Source organism: Anguilla anguilla, chromosome 5 (genome assembly GCF_013347855.1).
Source record: "Anguilla anguilla isolate fAngAng1 chromosome 5, fAngAng1.pri, whole genome shotgun sequence".
Lineage (NCBI taxonomy): Eukaryota > Metazoa > Chordata > Actinopteri > Anguilliformes > Anguillidae > Anguilla > Anguilla anguilla.
The window spans coordinates 14,496,134-14,511,749 of NC_049205.1; the positions used below are offsets into that span (position 1 = coordinate 14,496,134).

A 15,616-nucleotide genomic window follows, 5' to 3' on the forward strand; every position below is an offset into this window, starting at 1 on the left:
GACTGAATATTGTTCAACAGTATCAGTGGTGAACCACTTCACAGACGCAGTCAGAGAATGGTCTGTTTAGGGCCACTGAGGTGAAAACATTTGTGACCCCTTATAAAGGGCATCTTAAAAGCCCTTAAAAGATATGCAAATTAATTATGGTACACACTGACATGAATTCTATACATATTTACATCAGGGAACTCCATGCTGGGCCATATTATATAACCTTTACATGAGGAATAATTCAGAAATGTATTAACTAAAAAAAATAGCGGCACCCACTGAATTTTGGTTCCCTCTACCTGAATAAAAATAAGGTTTGTTGTGTGACATGGGGCCAATAGAGCAAAACAACAATATGGGAGTAAACTATACCCCAGAAAATTGTTTTAATTAGTATTTAGCTGTAGTAACACAGTTATAAGTGCATTATAATCATCAGCAACACTTAAGGCACCGTATAACCTTGAGCAGAACATCATTGCTTAATATTGTTCCAGAACAGTGCCGTAAATGTACGAGGTGTTCGTAAGTCAGAATTTACACCAGACGGATTCTGAACTATAATTAGTGTGGGTGGAGCCGCGTCACTAGGCAACTGTACCTGCGACGGTAACGGAGAGGACGGCTGTTTGCGCGCTCGGCTGCGCCCAGGCACCTGCGCAGTGCGGGAGCGCGCGTGGGGGCGCAGCTGCGCAGAGCAGCAGGCCCCCGTCTCCGTGTCAGCCTCTGCTCGCTCGGGTTCATGTGCTCCGCATGTGTCAGGCCGCGCGGCCCTGAGCCGTGGGAACTCGGACCGGCTTCAGAGGCTCGGATCGCAGCCTCCGAGCGGCTGCTTATTATAGACACGCTGCATCTGTTTATTGAATTTTTCTCCCTATCTAATTTATACACCCCCCCCTTCCTCCCTCCCCCTCCGCATCACCCCCGCTGCCTCCCCCCCCTCGGCAACCCGGTTCATAGCCCGGGGCTGTTTTCTCACCAGACTGGACAGGAAGCGTCCAATCGGATCAGGCAGCTCTGCGGGCCGCAGTGACCCCCTCACCCCCCCCCCGGTTCAGAAGCGTAACAGAACAGGGGCTTGTGTAAACGGCGCTCGGCGCTGAGGCTGTCGGGGATGCGCGGCGGCCGCCCGGCCCCCGGGCCCTGGGGGGAGCGGGTTTCTCGCGCGCGACGCGGCGCGGCTGCTTCTGAGGGCCCCCGTGCCACAGCTGAGTCTGTGGGAGCCTCTGGTGGAAGTCTCTGGGGTATTGCAGTCTGGCTGCAGAGGAGAGGAGGAGGCACGGTGGCACGGAGAGAGGGAGAGAGAGAGAGAGGGGAGAGAGGGAGGGAGGGGGAGAGAGGGACAGAGAGGGAGGGGGGAGAGAGTGGGAGAGAGGGAAAGGAAGAGGGAGAGAGGGAAAGCGAGGGACAGGAAGAGGCAGAGAGAGAGGGGTCAGAGAGTGAGATTGAGGAAGAGAGAAGGAAAGAGAGAGGTGTGCAATGTGGGTCAAAGAAAGGTGGTAAAATAAGAGGGGGATGGCATAATATGGTGAAAACTACAGGAAAAAAGGTAAATAAAAAAAGAGGTGGGGATGAAGTATGGGAAGAGAAGTGGAGGGAGGGAGGGGGTGAGGGAGGGGGGGAGGGAGGTCTCTCTCCGGCAGAAGTGGGAGCAGGAGCAGCTGGGGGACTGCTACCCTATCATTATCCCATTGTACAAATTACAGGCTTCCCCGAGCGCGACTCTCGCCGTGAAAACACCCTCCGATCACGATTCACAACGGCCCGGGTCGCCTCTCCGCGCCGTCTGTCAGAGCTTCGCGGCCGAGCCGACGCGCCCGGCAGCACCACGGCGACGGCGGCCTGTGTGTCCGCTCGCGTCCGTGTTTTTCCCTCCTGTTTCGTGAAACGCTCGTCGGAGACGTGCCGAAACGACGTCGCGCTCCGCCCCTGATTTCCCTCGGCGAGGTCGGGCCGTCGTGAATAACGATCCGCCGCGCGGTTGGTCGGTCGCGATGCCGGGGCTAATTAGCATGCCGGACAGCGCTATCGCGCGGCGCGCGGCGCGGAGACAAATCGGCCGAAAGCCCTGGCGGCTCGCTCCCGTAGCCTCCGGGCAAGCGGAGGACGGGAAGGGTCAGCCTGAACACAAACGGCCTTTTCAGACTAATAAATGATCATAATATCTGATGAGGGAGAACACACAAAAGGCAGCGCTCTCCCCTGCCACTCACAACCCTCCCCCCACCCCCCCACGCTTGATTACGCTGTGAGCCAATGAGCAAGGAGCGCTTTGTCTGCTCACTGCTTGGATCACAGTGTCCTCAGATCCAGGTTTTTTTGTCAGGGGTGGGTGCGGGGGTTGGGGGTGTACACTCCAAACTGCACATTGCTAATACATGTCCCCGTCGACCTGGCGTACAGGAGGAGCCTGAACCTGACACCTCAGTCACCTGCTTTCACACGCAGATGGGCGCTACGCTACGCTACGGCTTTCTGCACTTTCACTCATGTTGCCAATAAAATATTTCTGACAAACCTTGTTGGGCATATCTATAAAGTTATAATGTTATGATGACAGTGTACATTTGAATGGAAATACAGTCAGTCTACACATTCGGGTTAAATGAAAATATATAAATGCGTGTGTGTGTGTGTTTGTACGCATATGTGTGTGTGTGTGTGTGTGTGTGCTCCTGTGACAGCTCACGTAGGACGGAGTGTAGCACAGTGGGTAGGGAACTAGACTTGTAACCGAAAGGTCGCAGGTTCGATTCCCGGGTAGGACACTGCCGTTGTACCCTTGAGCAACCGAAATTGCTTCAGTATATATCCAGCTGTATAAATGGATACAATGTAAAATGCTATGTAAAAGTTGTGTAAGTCGCTCTGGATAAGAGCGTCTGCTAAATGCCTGTAATGTAATGTAATGTAATGTAACATAGGGCCTCTAAATGTCAGACCCGTGTCTTGTCTCTGTTCCTCTCCACAGTCGGTACACCCGCCTGCTCACCCCTATCGCCGGCTCCAATCCCACTACCCCGCCCAGGCCAGCGCCCCGCCCCGCCCACGTCTCCGGGCTAGTGCGGCAGGGACAGGGGCCGTTTCCCTGCGTGCCGCGCCCTGCCCGCTACAGCGCACCCTGCTGTCCGCGACGGACGGCCAATCTGTTTCGAGCCCGGCCCTTGCCAGCATCACCCCCCCCTTCCCGACACCCTCCCCCCAGGCCCGCTCAGAGTTCATTAATCTCCATTATAAAACAGAAGTTAGTTAATGTCTGGGCGCTCGGTGGCTGTGACTGCCCGCCTCGGGCCCCGCTCCTGGGGCCCCGCTCCTGGGGCCCCGCTCCTGGGGCCCGTGGCGCTGAAGGCGTGTTTGTGTTTTGTGTGAGCGGCTGCCTCTTATTTCACCTCCATTAGACGCTGACAGCCGGCCAGCCCCGCCCCCCCCCCCCCCCCCAACAGGGAGGGGATGCAGCGGAACGGCGTCTCTGATCTCACTGTCACTCCTGCGTTAAAGTGTGTGTGTGTGTGTGTGTGTGTGTGTGCGTCTGTATATGTGTTTATGTATATTGTGTGTGTGTGTGTGAGTGTGTGAGCGTGCGTGCGTGTATGTGTGTGTGTGTGTGTCTATTAGTGTCTGTGTGTGTATGTGTGATGTTCTAAATTACAAAATTTCTGGGACCATGCTGTCTGTTTACAAAGGAAAAACAATTCAAAAGGAGCCATGCACCTCCAGCCAGCATAAAGCCAGCATAAACCACGGTAAAACCTCTTCAGGAGGAATTCCAGCCGCACTCCACTGACTGATACCCAGCCCTCACGTGCAGCCCTCCACAGGACAGGTCAGCTGACCCTAGGGCCCGGCCGACCGAACCCGGGATCACCAGCAGCCCCGCGGCACACCCGTGCGTCACCCTGAGGCTGCCCGGGGCGACGGAACAAAGCGAAGGCGGGGCTTATACGCGGCTAGCCTGTGACATGGCTAGCCTCGCTGACAGGCAGCGGCGCGCGGGCCAGGCGCGGCCTCCCTCCGCAGAGGGGCATCGGCGCCAGGGTCAACCCCTCTGCCCCTCCTTGCCGGCCCCCCTGCCTGCCTGCGTGCTGAGGGACGCGGCCATCGGATTCCTGTCAGGCTAAGTGCCAGCAATCAGCGCCCCGGCGCTTTAGCCGCGACGAATCGATGCCGCGGTACCGCGACTCCCCGTTACCGCCATTAATCCTTATCACCGCCCCACACCTGGAAGCAGCGAGGGGGGCGGGGTGGGAGGGGTCAGGGGCGGGGCCAGGGTTGAACCCGGACACCGCATTCGTTAATTCGTCCGCCCCGACTGCGCGGTGGCCCTTTGGGAAGCGTTTCGCGGGTACCATGACAACGGGCAGGACGTTACACCAGAGTCTAGCCAGAAGCAGATTTGTTTCTCCGTTTTGACTTTTGAATTCCGAAAACAGTACTACCAAAATGATTTGCAAGGGGTTGGCATGTTTCCTGACTGAGAACAGAATATACAGAGGCAGTGTTAAGGGATTTATGCCCCATTCCCACAAGCAAACATCCTTATCGGTGGTTTAAGAGGGAACCCATGGAGCGTCAACATCATATGATAAGATAGTTGCACAGTCAGGGCGGTGAGCCACAAACCTTTAAAAGCCCAGAGACTATAAATATCGACGTCAAATTCCTACAGTATCACTGCCATCGAGTATTCTAAGGAGGAGGACGAGGAGCTGCGCGGACTACTGTACGCTGTAAGTAGCGATGCAATCATTCTGAAAGCCTCCCAGACGCGTGCAGCCAGTCCGCGATACACCCCACTTACAGAAAGGACAAAGCAGAAAATCCATAAATCTCACGTCGAGCAAGTGTGTTTAGTCAATTCCTGTAATGTAAAAGCATTCATTACATCAGAGCTTAAACTCGGGGCCGAATATCGCATTTATTCATCGTGAAAAGTGCTGCTTTGGGCAATAAAACAGGAGCGGGGATGGTCAACGGGAGTGTAATTCCAGTTTAAAAGAAAAGTTACATCTCGGCCCGACGCGGTTATGATGACATTTATCTCTCAGAAGTCCCGGGTAATTTTTTTCGCTGATGAGACCTCCTCTCATAAAAACTGCATATTAAAACCCCAGGGATGTAATGAAACACAATGAATAATACAAAATAAGTAAGAGTCTTGCAGCGCGCCACAAAGTGCAGCGGTGTGCAGCGAGCGAGAGCGCCAGGAAAACCAACCGCTTCCTTCAGGCTGCCAATCTGGCTCCTGGTCTCCAAAATAAAAGCCCACAAGGCATAAACACGCTCAGAAATTCAGCTTCCAGATGCCCGGGACTGATAGTACAGTGTACTGCCCATACCAAAGTGTGAATGAAGGAGAGAAAGGTCATCCTTTCATCAGCCTAGGGTGCAAGCCTGCATGGGAGTACACTGCAACCAGGAAAAGAGAAGCCGTAGGGAGATTTCAGTACCATTCTCTCTCTCTCTTTCTCTCTCTCTCTCTCTCTCTCTCTCTCTCTCTCTCACACTTTTTTGGTTTTTTTACTTGTACACCAGTATGGAAGCGGTTTTGAAAACTATCTGTTTACTAATCGAGGAAATGTAAAATTCATACTTTAGCATTAATTGGTGTGTTTTTAGCAATGACACTGTGGCCTAGGAATTATGAAACATTTTTTGCCCAACTGAGGTGCTTGTTGTCACACCTCACATCCGGGCACAATATAATCTGGCAGGGAGCGGGCAGCCCTGCGGGCCATAATTGGCTACAGCACCTCTGAGGGTGAGAGAGTTCAGTCAGCGGGTGCTGCCCTCTAATGCCAAGGCAACGTGCCACAGTCTGCACTGTTCCATAGAAATGGAGGCTCCAGTGATTGGACGGGCCACAGACACGTCTGCGCATTTGCAATCGGGTGACGGTTTTGGGGGAAAAGATAAGAGATGGGGAATGATAATAGATTAGTAGATGTCACGCAGCTCTAAGAGCCTCTCAGTCACTGCCAATGGATGGAGTTTCTGTGTCAGCGCTCACTTAAGGGGCCAAAAGGGGGCACTGTGCCCGCCAGCGAGAGCACGTCGCGAGCGGTTATGAGGTGCCACGGAAACCGAAACCCCACATTCCTTTGTTTCTGCTCATACTTTCCCCTTCCCTTTCCAGTAGCTCAGTTAATGGGGATTGGGGGGATGGGGGGGGGGGGTCCAGCCCCCTCCCCCTCAGCTACCCTGAACCTCCAACACTAAGAGACCGGATCAGCTGACCTAGGAGACCGGGCCCCGCCGACATGTCCCTTAACAATGATGAATCACTGGCTGGCCGCATGCCCCAAATGCAATCAGCCTCCCAGACGGCACACCCCCCCTCAAGCCCCCCCCCCGCCCCCTTACCCCCACCCCACCCCACACCGCTGCCCCCCTCTCCCTCGACCAACCGTGGAGAGGAGGAGGAGGAGCCACGAGGACTCCAGCGCCGGTGCGTTGCGATCTCCTCTACGGCCCCCTGCTCTTCCGAGGGCACGGAAGAAAGAGATGTCTCTGCGTAGTTCAGGGAGAGGGCGCCCGGGTCAGCCGTAATAAGCTGTTACTTATTGTCCGTGTTCTGCTGAAGAGAATGTCTGAATGCATTCTGCGGCTCTGCGCTCGGTCTGCGCTATAGTGATAGTGATGAATGGTCATTATATATCGCCTTCTGGCCTTTGACTTGTTTCAGAATAGAGATCGCAACGAATCCTTTAATGACTGAAGTATGTCTTCAAATTAAAGATTTGTCCCATCAAATACTCAAGTGTTCAAGTGCTATACACGATGCTAGTTCTTACATTCCAAAACAGAAATGCTCAGTGGAAGCTAATTTATATTATAAATCATTTTGTTTAGATTTTTTGAGGCTAACCGAAAGAGTATTAAAATTTAAACGTTTTAAAAGTAGATGGTTCTCTTTTGTTTTTACTTTTCAGAGATTGGTGTCTTTTTCATACATGGAAATGTATTTCATGCATAAAATTCTGTTTTACTGGGAGATGGCTAATATTTTCATCAGTTAACAATCAAATGGCAAAAACATTCACGCATATTACAGCGCAGTAAATATGCTTTCAAATGTGTGATTCTAATTGTGCAAATATGCAATAAATGCAGTAAGCTCATTTCGACGTGACTGTTTTTCCATCGAAGGCGCAATCTCCACAGAGACTCTGTAGTTTAATAAGCCTCAGTCAACCAGCCAGCATCTACATGCGAACACACACACATACATGTGCGCGCACACACACGCACACACACGACGGGGTGTGGGGGGGGGGGGACAAAATGAACACAGAAATCCATGTTTTCAATATGCAGAGCTTCACTCTTTCCCTGCTGGCAAGACAAACTGGAAATGAAATGAAAAGCAAACACGATCCAGCTCGGCCTAGCAGAGGCCACTGCCAGGCACACGCGGTCCTGCTCTAAAAAATGCTATCTGTCAGAGGCTTGTTGACTGAAGAGAGACATTCTCCCCAAAGCCATTTATTCCTCACTCAAGACATGAGTGTTTCCCTAAACAGAATAACACTAACGCTTCTCCTGGGCTGGTGTGGGTACCCACCCGTGTATGGCGCGTATTGAATTACATGCCTACGTATTGTTTCATAAGCGGGATGAGAATCACAATGACATTCGAGTTGTTAAGTGCAACAATTCTAAAGAGACAATCATTCAAGTCCCAACATGAAGTATTCCCCAAGCAATCAGAGGACACCTCGCGCACAACGCGTGTGATTGCATTAACGACAAAGCGCAGCGACACGCGCAGAAGCAGCCCTGATCTGTTTCGTTTCTAATAAGCGCGTATCTCACTCCGTGTTTTAAAGCTTTGAGTGAAAAAAAAACCCACAAAAAAAAAAAAACGATTTCTTCAGAATGACAAAAAAGAATGAAAATACTCTCCACTGTCACCAATCAAATATCAAAGGAGCCGGACTACGTGTGTTCACTATTAGTATTAATTTACAAATAAACTGCTTTTGGTGACTGGATCTCAGATGTCAGATTTTGATAAATGGGTTCAATTTGGCAGCTGTTTTAAACTGTCAGTCCCCATCTGATTGTATCCCCTCGTACAGCCGTGCCCTGCCCAGAGGAATCTCACTCACTTAGCCCGCGTGCTTTTTAGGGGAAAATAATCTTTTCATTCTAACGAGGCAGCAAAGTGCCAGGGGCAAAAGGAGGGAGTCTCCACTGCAACCCGCGGAGTATGTGTGTGTGTGCGTGTGTGTTTACGTGTGCGCATGTATGTGTGTGTGTGTGTGTGTGTATATGTGTTTATGTGTGTGCGGGCGTGTGTGCGTGTGTGATTGCGTGTGTGTTTATGTGTGTGCGTGCATGTGCAAGTGTGTGTGTGCTTGCCTGTGTGCATGTATATGTGCCGATGTGTGGTGTAGGCATGAGCATGGGTGGGTCTGTGTGTGTGCGGGTGTGTGCGCTTTCAGTGTGTGCGACTGTGCACATGTGTGCACTTGCGTATGTGTGTGTGTGTCTGTGCAGGTGTGTGAGCTTGCGTATGTGTCTGTGGATCTGTGTGCATATGTAAGTGTATGACTGTGCACATATGCCAACATGTATGATGTTTGTGTGCGTGAGAGAGAGTGCATGTTCTGTCCAGTTGGTTCAAAAACTGTGGTAATATCAGTGCATTTTCTATAACATCTAATACAGCCCATATTATTGCTGTTAAGGAAAATTATGAGGAAGTGTTTGTAATGGAAGTGGGCTGTGTACTCGGTCTATCTATGGAAGAAGCATATCCATCTCCTTTTTTGAAATGCCAAGTTGAAATACCATGCTAACCAAACAGACCAATATAAGTTACACATACTGTATTAACTGTTTGTTTTTGTTTTTGTGAGTCCAGGACATGTATATGGACTATTTATAGGCTTCTCCAAAAACAGAGCAAAATTTGATGTCCTGCACTGTTTATATATGTTTATCTGCAAATAAACTCAAACAATTAAAACATGTGAAATTAAGTGAGTGAGTGAGTGAAAGAGAGAGCGTGCAAGCGAGTGAGTGAGTGAAAGAGAGAGTGTATGGATGAGTGAGAGCCCACATGGTCTCCTCAGTCTCCTGGGTCTTGCATATTTGGCCTCCGTGACTTTACATCATTCCTTTCTTAGTCGCAGCAACCTCAGGTTCAGCGAGAAAGAAAAAAAAAAGAGTCGGCCGTAAAATATAGCCATCAACAAATGTGTTTCAAGTTAAGCCACAAAAACCCAGCCGGTCCAAATTAATATGGCGCGAGCGATCGTCCCCCCGAAACCTGGAACGAGCGTAATCGATGCGCTAGGCCCGACGCGCGACTTCGCAGGTACGCAGCTTTTTATTTCTGATCTCTTTCCAGTCGCCCCCGACGCCGAGAGCGAGTTATTAAGCTGCGGGGGATAGGGGTGGCATGTGTGCCATGTGAGTCACGCTCCGTGCTCTGTGGGACCAATCATAAACCATTCAGGGAGCAGTTTGTTTTCCACCCCGAGAAAGGGCCGGGAGAGGCCAGGTACCAGACGCTGTAGATTTGTGTTTTACTTTCATAAGGAAGGGGTCGATAAATCAAGCCTGGCCGCAGAAAAAAAAAAAAAACGCGAATGCAGATATTTCAGTGAGGTTCCGCAAAATAAATTCCACACCGGCCCACCAGTCAAACGCGCGTACGAAGCTAGGGCCGTCGGCCCTCAGCTGAGAACAGTGCACAAGCATGTGCGTGCCTGGAATTCGCCCGCGTTCCCTACCTTGGGTAGTCTTTCGGGGTCCCCTGGATGCCTGGGGATGACCTTCTGTAGTCTCTGGAAGCCGTAGTCGATGGTAGGCTCATTCAGGGCTGGAGAGACAAGAGGCCCAAGGCAGTTAGCGTCACATCAATATGTTAACGATCATAGAGAATCACAGAGTCCAGGTGCCCTTCACAGCGGGGAAAGTACTGAAAATCAGACACCTCTTCACCTGTTTAAAAAAAGTTTCACAAAATTAAAGGATAAAACAAGGTCTAGCTGGTGTCCACCAGACTTCAGCTATTCTCAAATACCTGCCTGCCCCCACTCATTTACTGTGCTTCTGAAGTGTTGGATTGTTCAACATTTTGTGAAAATCCATACAATTATTATGGCCCTTTCAACATCGTGGCTTCTTGGCTGCAGGTTCAGAAGCACAATATTCACAATGTCACTCTCTCCCTGCTTCCCCGACAGTCACACATTTTTGAATTGTTCGCCGAAGCCCGGAATCTCACCTTGCTCTCAGCTATCGCTATCAATGAGCGTCTGCGGCTAATATAATCTTCTCCCCCTATCTCTGCCCTCCATTTGCGCTTTATTCTCACAAACAAATGAAAAACTGGGAATTCTCCTCTTCTGATTGATAAAGAAGCGCGTACGCGCACGCACACGCACCCTTAAACGAGTTAAAGGAATTCCTCCGTAATCAAAGCCATTTATCATAAAGTGCTGTCAAATTTGACTTTGGGGACAATTTGTCAGCCTTGTAGCCCGCTCTGTTTTGTCACCAGCGCCTCTTGCATTGCGTAAGGATGATTGGCACTCCAAATGCGGGGCAAATGGAACAGCTAGTTTCCGCCAATATGCATAACTGCCGCTTTCATGAATAAGAATAAGGGGCACGCCGGCGAAGCCCGCCGCCGTTGTCATGCGGGGAAAATAGATGTTGTTACCCGTCTAACAATATTTGTTTTCCCCTTCTCGGAAAGGAGGCCTACAGGCCCCCGAATCGCATTTTCCTGAGTTGATTGGCTCAGAGGAGAACGATATGGTTCACAGGTAGAGGGGTGGGGGATGGGGGGGGGCGGGCTGAGGGATAGAGGGCACAGGGGGAGCTAGTCTTCCCTCTTTGGCTCTGTGCTAAGTCCTGTGGGTGGCCCAAAGCACTGCTTTGCCGCATGTGCGCGAATTTGCATGCTGAAGCCCTGTCCTTGTCTAAACTGCCTTCAACACAAAATGATCTTTTATGCACTTGTAACACGCTTTCAAGGATAACCACAAAATGAGTTATTGTGAATGGTTACATCATGGGATACATCATTAGCATATACATCACTACACAGTTAATTCATCTTTAACAGAGTCCAATAGGGACCATATGTACTCTGTAAGAGTTGATTTAACACTGGATATTTTACTGCATACGTGAAATAAATGTCGTATTATTGTTAGAAATGCCTCTCGTAGCATATGAGAATACATACTGCAGTCGTATATCAGCTCACAGCAGCCTCTGAAATACATTGTCATCGAGAGCTACTGCACGAGGAAGAGACAGAGCTACGTGAGCAGGGCATTCTGGGAAATGCGGTGAGAGTGCCGACCCGCCCCACAGAGGGGCCACAGAGCAGCGCTGAGCGCCATCAGGAGGAGCAGAGCATCTGCGCAGAGTGATTCACTAGATACTTGAAAACAAGCAAGAAGCAGAGGAACAGAGGGAAGGGATCCATTCACACTGAACACTGAGCAGAGAGGAAACCAATGAGATCAGCTCTCTACAAAGTCCAGCCCCCTATAAGCTGAAACTCACCACTCATCACTGATTATTATCAACGTTAATGCACTATGATCCTCGCAGCTCATTGGTCGCCTTAAGCCCCACCCTTCAGCTAATCAATATGTCGTCTCCTCCCAAAAAGCAGGGGTAGTATAAGAGTAGCAGCACGCAACTCGAACCCTGACCCCCCCTCCTCTGTTCCTCTGAGCATTATCTGCCTGATATGAAGATGGATTGCCTGATTTATTGTAAACATATTCTGCAATTCCAGCCATCGGTATCGCATTCTCCATTGTAATTTGTATAGATTTTCACATAGAGATGGGGGGTGGGTGTGTGCATGTGTCAGGGGTCGAGGGGAAATAATGTACTTCAGGGGAAAGTGTGCATTAGAATAGAGATGTGACTGCTCTTTCATGAATTCTTTCATTCTTCTGTATGAATATAGACAGTGCACATTGTCTTTGACCCCTCATTACACATATACAAAGCTAGAGAATGCTGTCAGCAAACAATGTCGGAGTATTATGAGACAGACAGGAAATAAGGGGATAGAAGGCAGAACTATCCTCCAAAAAAGGAGTGGATACGTATAAAAGAAGAGCCACTCCCTTTTACATACATTAACACAATCTGTAATAAAACATGATGGAAAATTACATCACAAGTGTGTCACGCTCTCCATCCAGCAACCAATTTCCTTTGGGGTTTTTACAAACCACTTTAACAGCGATACTTATAATACCATAGCAATTTCTGCCTTTCTGCCATAGAATTTCTGACTGTTTACCTGGGGTCTTTTTAGAGATATCAATGTTAATTTCATCCTTACTCAACTGCTTCTTATTTAACAAACCATTGTTGAAGGCAGAAAGCTCTCATTTATCACAAAGCGTCTATTAACCTTTTCTACTGGAGTGTAATCAGCAGCTATGACTGGCCCTCAAGTCAATCTAGCCCCTGGACATGGCATTAACCCCTCTCATCTGAAACAAAGCATCTCTAGGAAGAAACGAAAAGAGATGAGAAGGAAACTTTATAAGATAACAGTATCTGGATGAAGAAAGAAGAGATTCCACTGATCTATGCCTAAGGTTTCTTCTGATCTATGGCAAACCAGATCTGGTCTGTTAATTCAGATGGTAATTCATTTTGGTAAGGTTTTTTAATATAACAAAGAGAACTACAGATCACAAAGAAAACTACAAATCGCCACACGCAACAAGCCATCTCCGGATCACTGTGGCCTCCTGGGATAGCATTTGTCCCTATGCGAGATAGCCCTGGTTTCAATCAATACGTGTGCTTAAGTCTGACAATTCGAAGCAAGCGTCTTTTGTTTTCTGAGCAAACACAGTTTGGCGAGTTAATTATGAAGATCGCTGAACTTGCAAAATTGTGTTTGTGAAGAAGAAGAAAAAAAAACACTTGCATTTCAGTGTAAGTCAATGTTAAGGACAAACAACATTGTATGAATCTAGGCCAAAGTCATTAGCTAGTTATTAGTGGGAGTCAGATTAGTGTTTAACAGGACCTAGCATGTCTCAGTGGACACGTTTATACTGTGAAATCTACGGTATTGCGTCTGGGTTTGCTCCACGGTTCTTTCCGGAAGCCAGCATTAACCGTCCCTAGCCCGGCGGAGACGGTCCGCTTCCTGGTGACGGACGCCTCCAATACCTCTCCGCCGCGGTGCCCTGATCGAAAAAAAAAGCCGTCGCCGCGCGATCGACAGCGACGACGTCATGGGGTTACGTTACCCCCCGTCTCCACTTCCCTCCGACACCGGGCGGCCTCAAGGGCTTTCCCCCATTACACTGATGCGCCATCAAATAGAGCTGACAGGCCAGACAAAGTGCATGATCACGGCCTGTCCGTCAGGAGGCCGTTTGATTTGATGGAGCGGCGGAGACTTTGGGGGGCCGGACCAGCCGCAAATTTCACATTTCAATACATTTTTTTGATTGATTTATTTGTATTTATTCGTCTCTGACAAATGGGTGGTTCAGACTTCAGTATTGAAAACACCGGCAAGTTCGTTTTTCACTTTTGGAGCTATGTATTTTGTTTATGGGAAGTTTGATTGCGGATTCGCCGTCTGCCGAGTCCCCTGTGTCGATTCGTGTCTGCTCCATGTCCTAGGGAGCTACGCACAGCACAATTGTGATAGCGTATTTGATTTTCAGGAGGAACTGTATAAATGCTACTCTGGGCTGTTATTATTTCAGGAGGGGCAATATTACGCAGAATAACAGACTGGAGGAATGAGCCCCATCCATTTATCTAAAAGTATTTCTTTTTTTTTCTGTCTCCCTTTGTCTCCTTTGTACATACAGAAAATGAAAGATAGACACAGGAATCAAGTGATAAATGCACAGGCACTAGGACACCCACAAACATGGGCCAAACCATGTACAATCACACACACAGGCTCAATCACACAATGCACCCACTTAAACCCATAACCTTTTCTCACACATATGTGTGTACAAACACACACACGCACACACACACACACACACACACACACACTCACTAAGGGGAATAAAAGGAGAAATTCAAAGCGAGAAAAGCTCGATCAATCACCAGGGCCTGTCACTGCAGCCCCCTCCATCCCAAATCGATGCTCATAGAAATTTCATGAACTTTAAACTGTGATTGACAGGCGGCCTCTGCTGAGGCAGGGAGACGGAGAGAGGAGGAGAGGAGAGGGGGGCTGGGTTGGGGGGGGGTCAGGCCTTTAAAGATGGAGCCCACCGGGGTAGATGAAGAGGCGACACCACAGGCCTGATCACAGCTGCCCTGTTCACCAGACACATTCAATTAAGACAGAGCACTTTCCACCATGGCCGCCATTAGAATGACTGTGGTGGCTGAGACATCCTATTTAACCCAGTTCAGAACTGTCCCTTCTTCAAAGATATTGAAGGAGTCGGCATAATGTTTTTTTCTTTGTTGTTTTACCACAACCACATGTTTTTATTTTCACAAATTTTATTAATTAATTACAAAATCAGCTTAATTGCATCAGACCTATACTGTAGGAAACTGTGTCCCCAAGGAAACTTCAATTTAAGCTTTAATTTTCTTTAATAAATGAATAAATGAACAGTTTTACCATTCCCCTTTATGGGTTCAGGGAGAAAAACAACAAATCAAAACAACAAAGAAAGAAGACCAAACATAGCAGAAGTTTTTCAGCACTCCACTATCCAGCTCATCAGCATTTTAGTCACGCTAGTTTCTCTTTGTTTTCAGTGCTCTGACAAACTAGCAGACTCGCTCTCTCTCGGTGTGTGCCCCTGGTCTTGGCCCCGTACCGCGGAGAGGAGCACACCTTTAAGCACCTGGGCCGATTAGTTAACCCAGCGCAGGTGTGTGTGTTCTCTCCACCTAGGCGTGGCAAAGACAAATCTGCTACTCCACTGGACCCAGTGCCACATATGCCTTTTCAGTAGAGGGGTTGATTGCTGTAACAATGGGCCATATTTTGAATGAATTAATTTTAATTTTATCAATGCGATTGAGTGAATTATGCAACCATAATTAACCAATGAATGTGTGAGGTAATACTGAGTGTTTTAGAATGCCAAAAAAATGTGGATCAATTAACGGGGCAAACACAAAAGGCTAACAGATTATCATAAAATAATAAAACTACTTCACTGGGGGGTGGGCTTCTTTAACAAATATTTTAAATATTGAATCCTGTAAAACCAATCCATTTGCCAGTACAGAAAAAATATGTGCAAGGAGTGTTATTGCTCTTGTTCTAGTGACCAGTCACTAGTTACATAGGTTTTTCCAATCCAAACTCTTTTAAATAACAATTCATATAGCTTTAATAGTGAATGTAGCAAAGGATTTATTTTTATTTTTTAAAGAAAACTGCATTTTAGGGCTCCAAAATTCTGGGCATTTTAAGGCACCCTGTCTTTTCATCAGCTTTCATTTCGGGTTTGGCAGTGGTTGCCCACTTTTTCCCGCAACATCACTGGGTCCAGAGCTGAAACAATCACGGACAGTCAATCTTCCCTTGACACGGCTTTGTAGTTCATTCTATAAACTCCCAGAATCCCTTGCACAAAGAAATGTCTCCTAAATCAAACTCCTATGGGACACA

The 15,616-nt window shown here is 48.6% G+C and overlaps 1 protein-coding gene across 13 annotated transcripts in view; it reads right to left on the reverse strand.

The window, feature by feature from the left end:
* The window catches only part of LOC118227898 (transcription factor COE3-like), a 106,748-nt gene that overhangs the window by 12,554 nt on the left and 78,578 nt on the right, over positions 1-15,616 (reverse strand). For all 13 annotated transcript variants that reach the window (XM_035418936.1, XM_035418935.1, XM_035418941.1 and 10 more), the window contains exon 11: positions 9,735-9,823. In XM_035418936.1, coding sequence (XP_035274827.1) covers positions 9,735-9,823 — 89 coding nt within the window. The remainder of the gene's footprint in view (positions 1-9,734; positions 9,824-15,616) is intronic.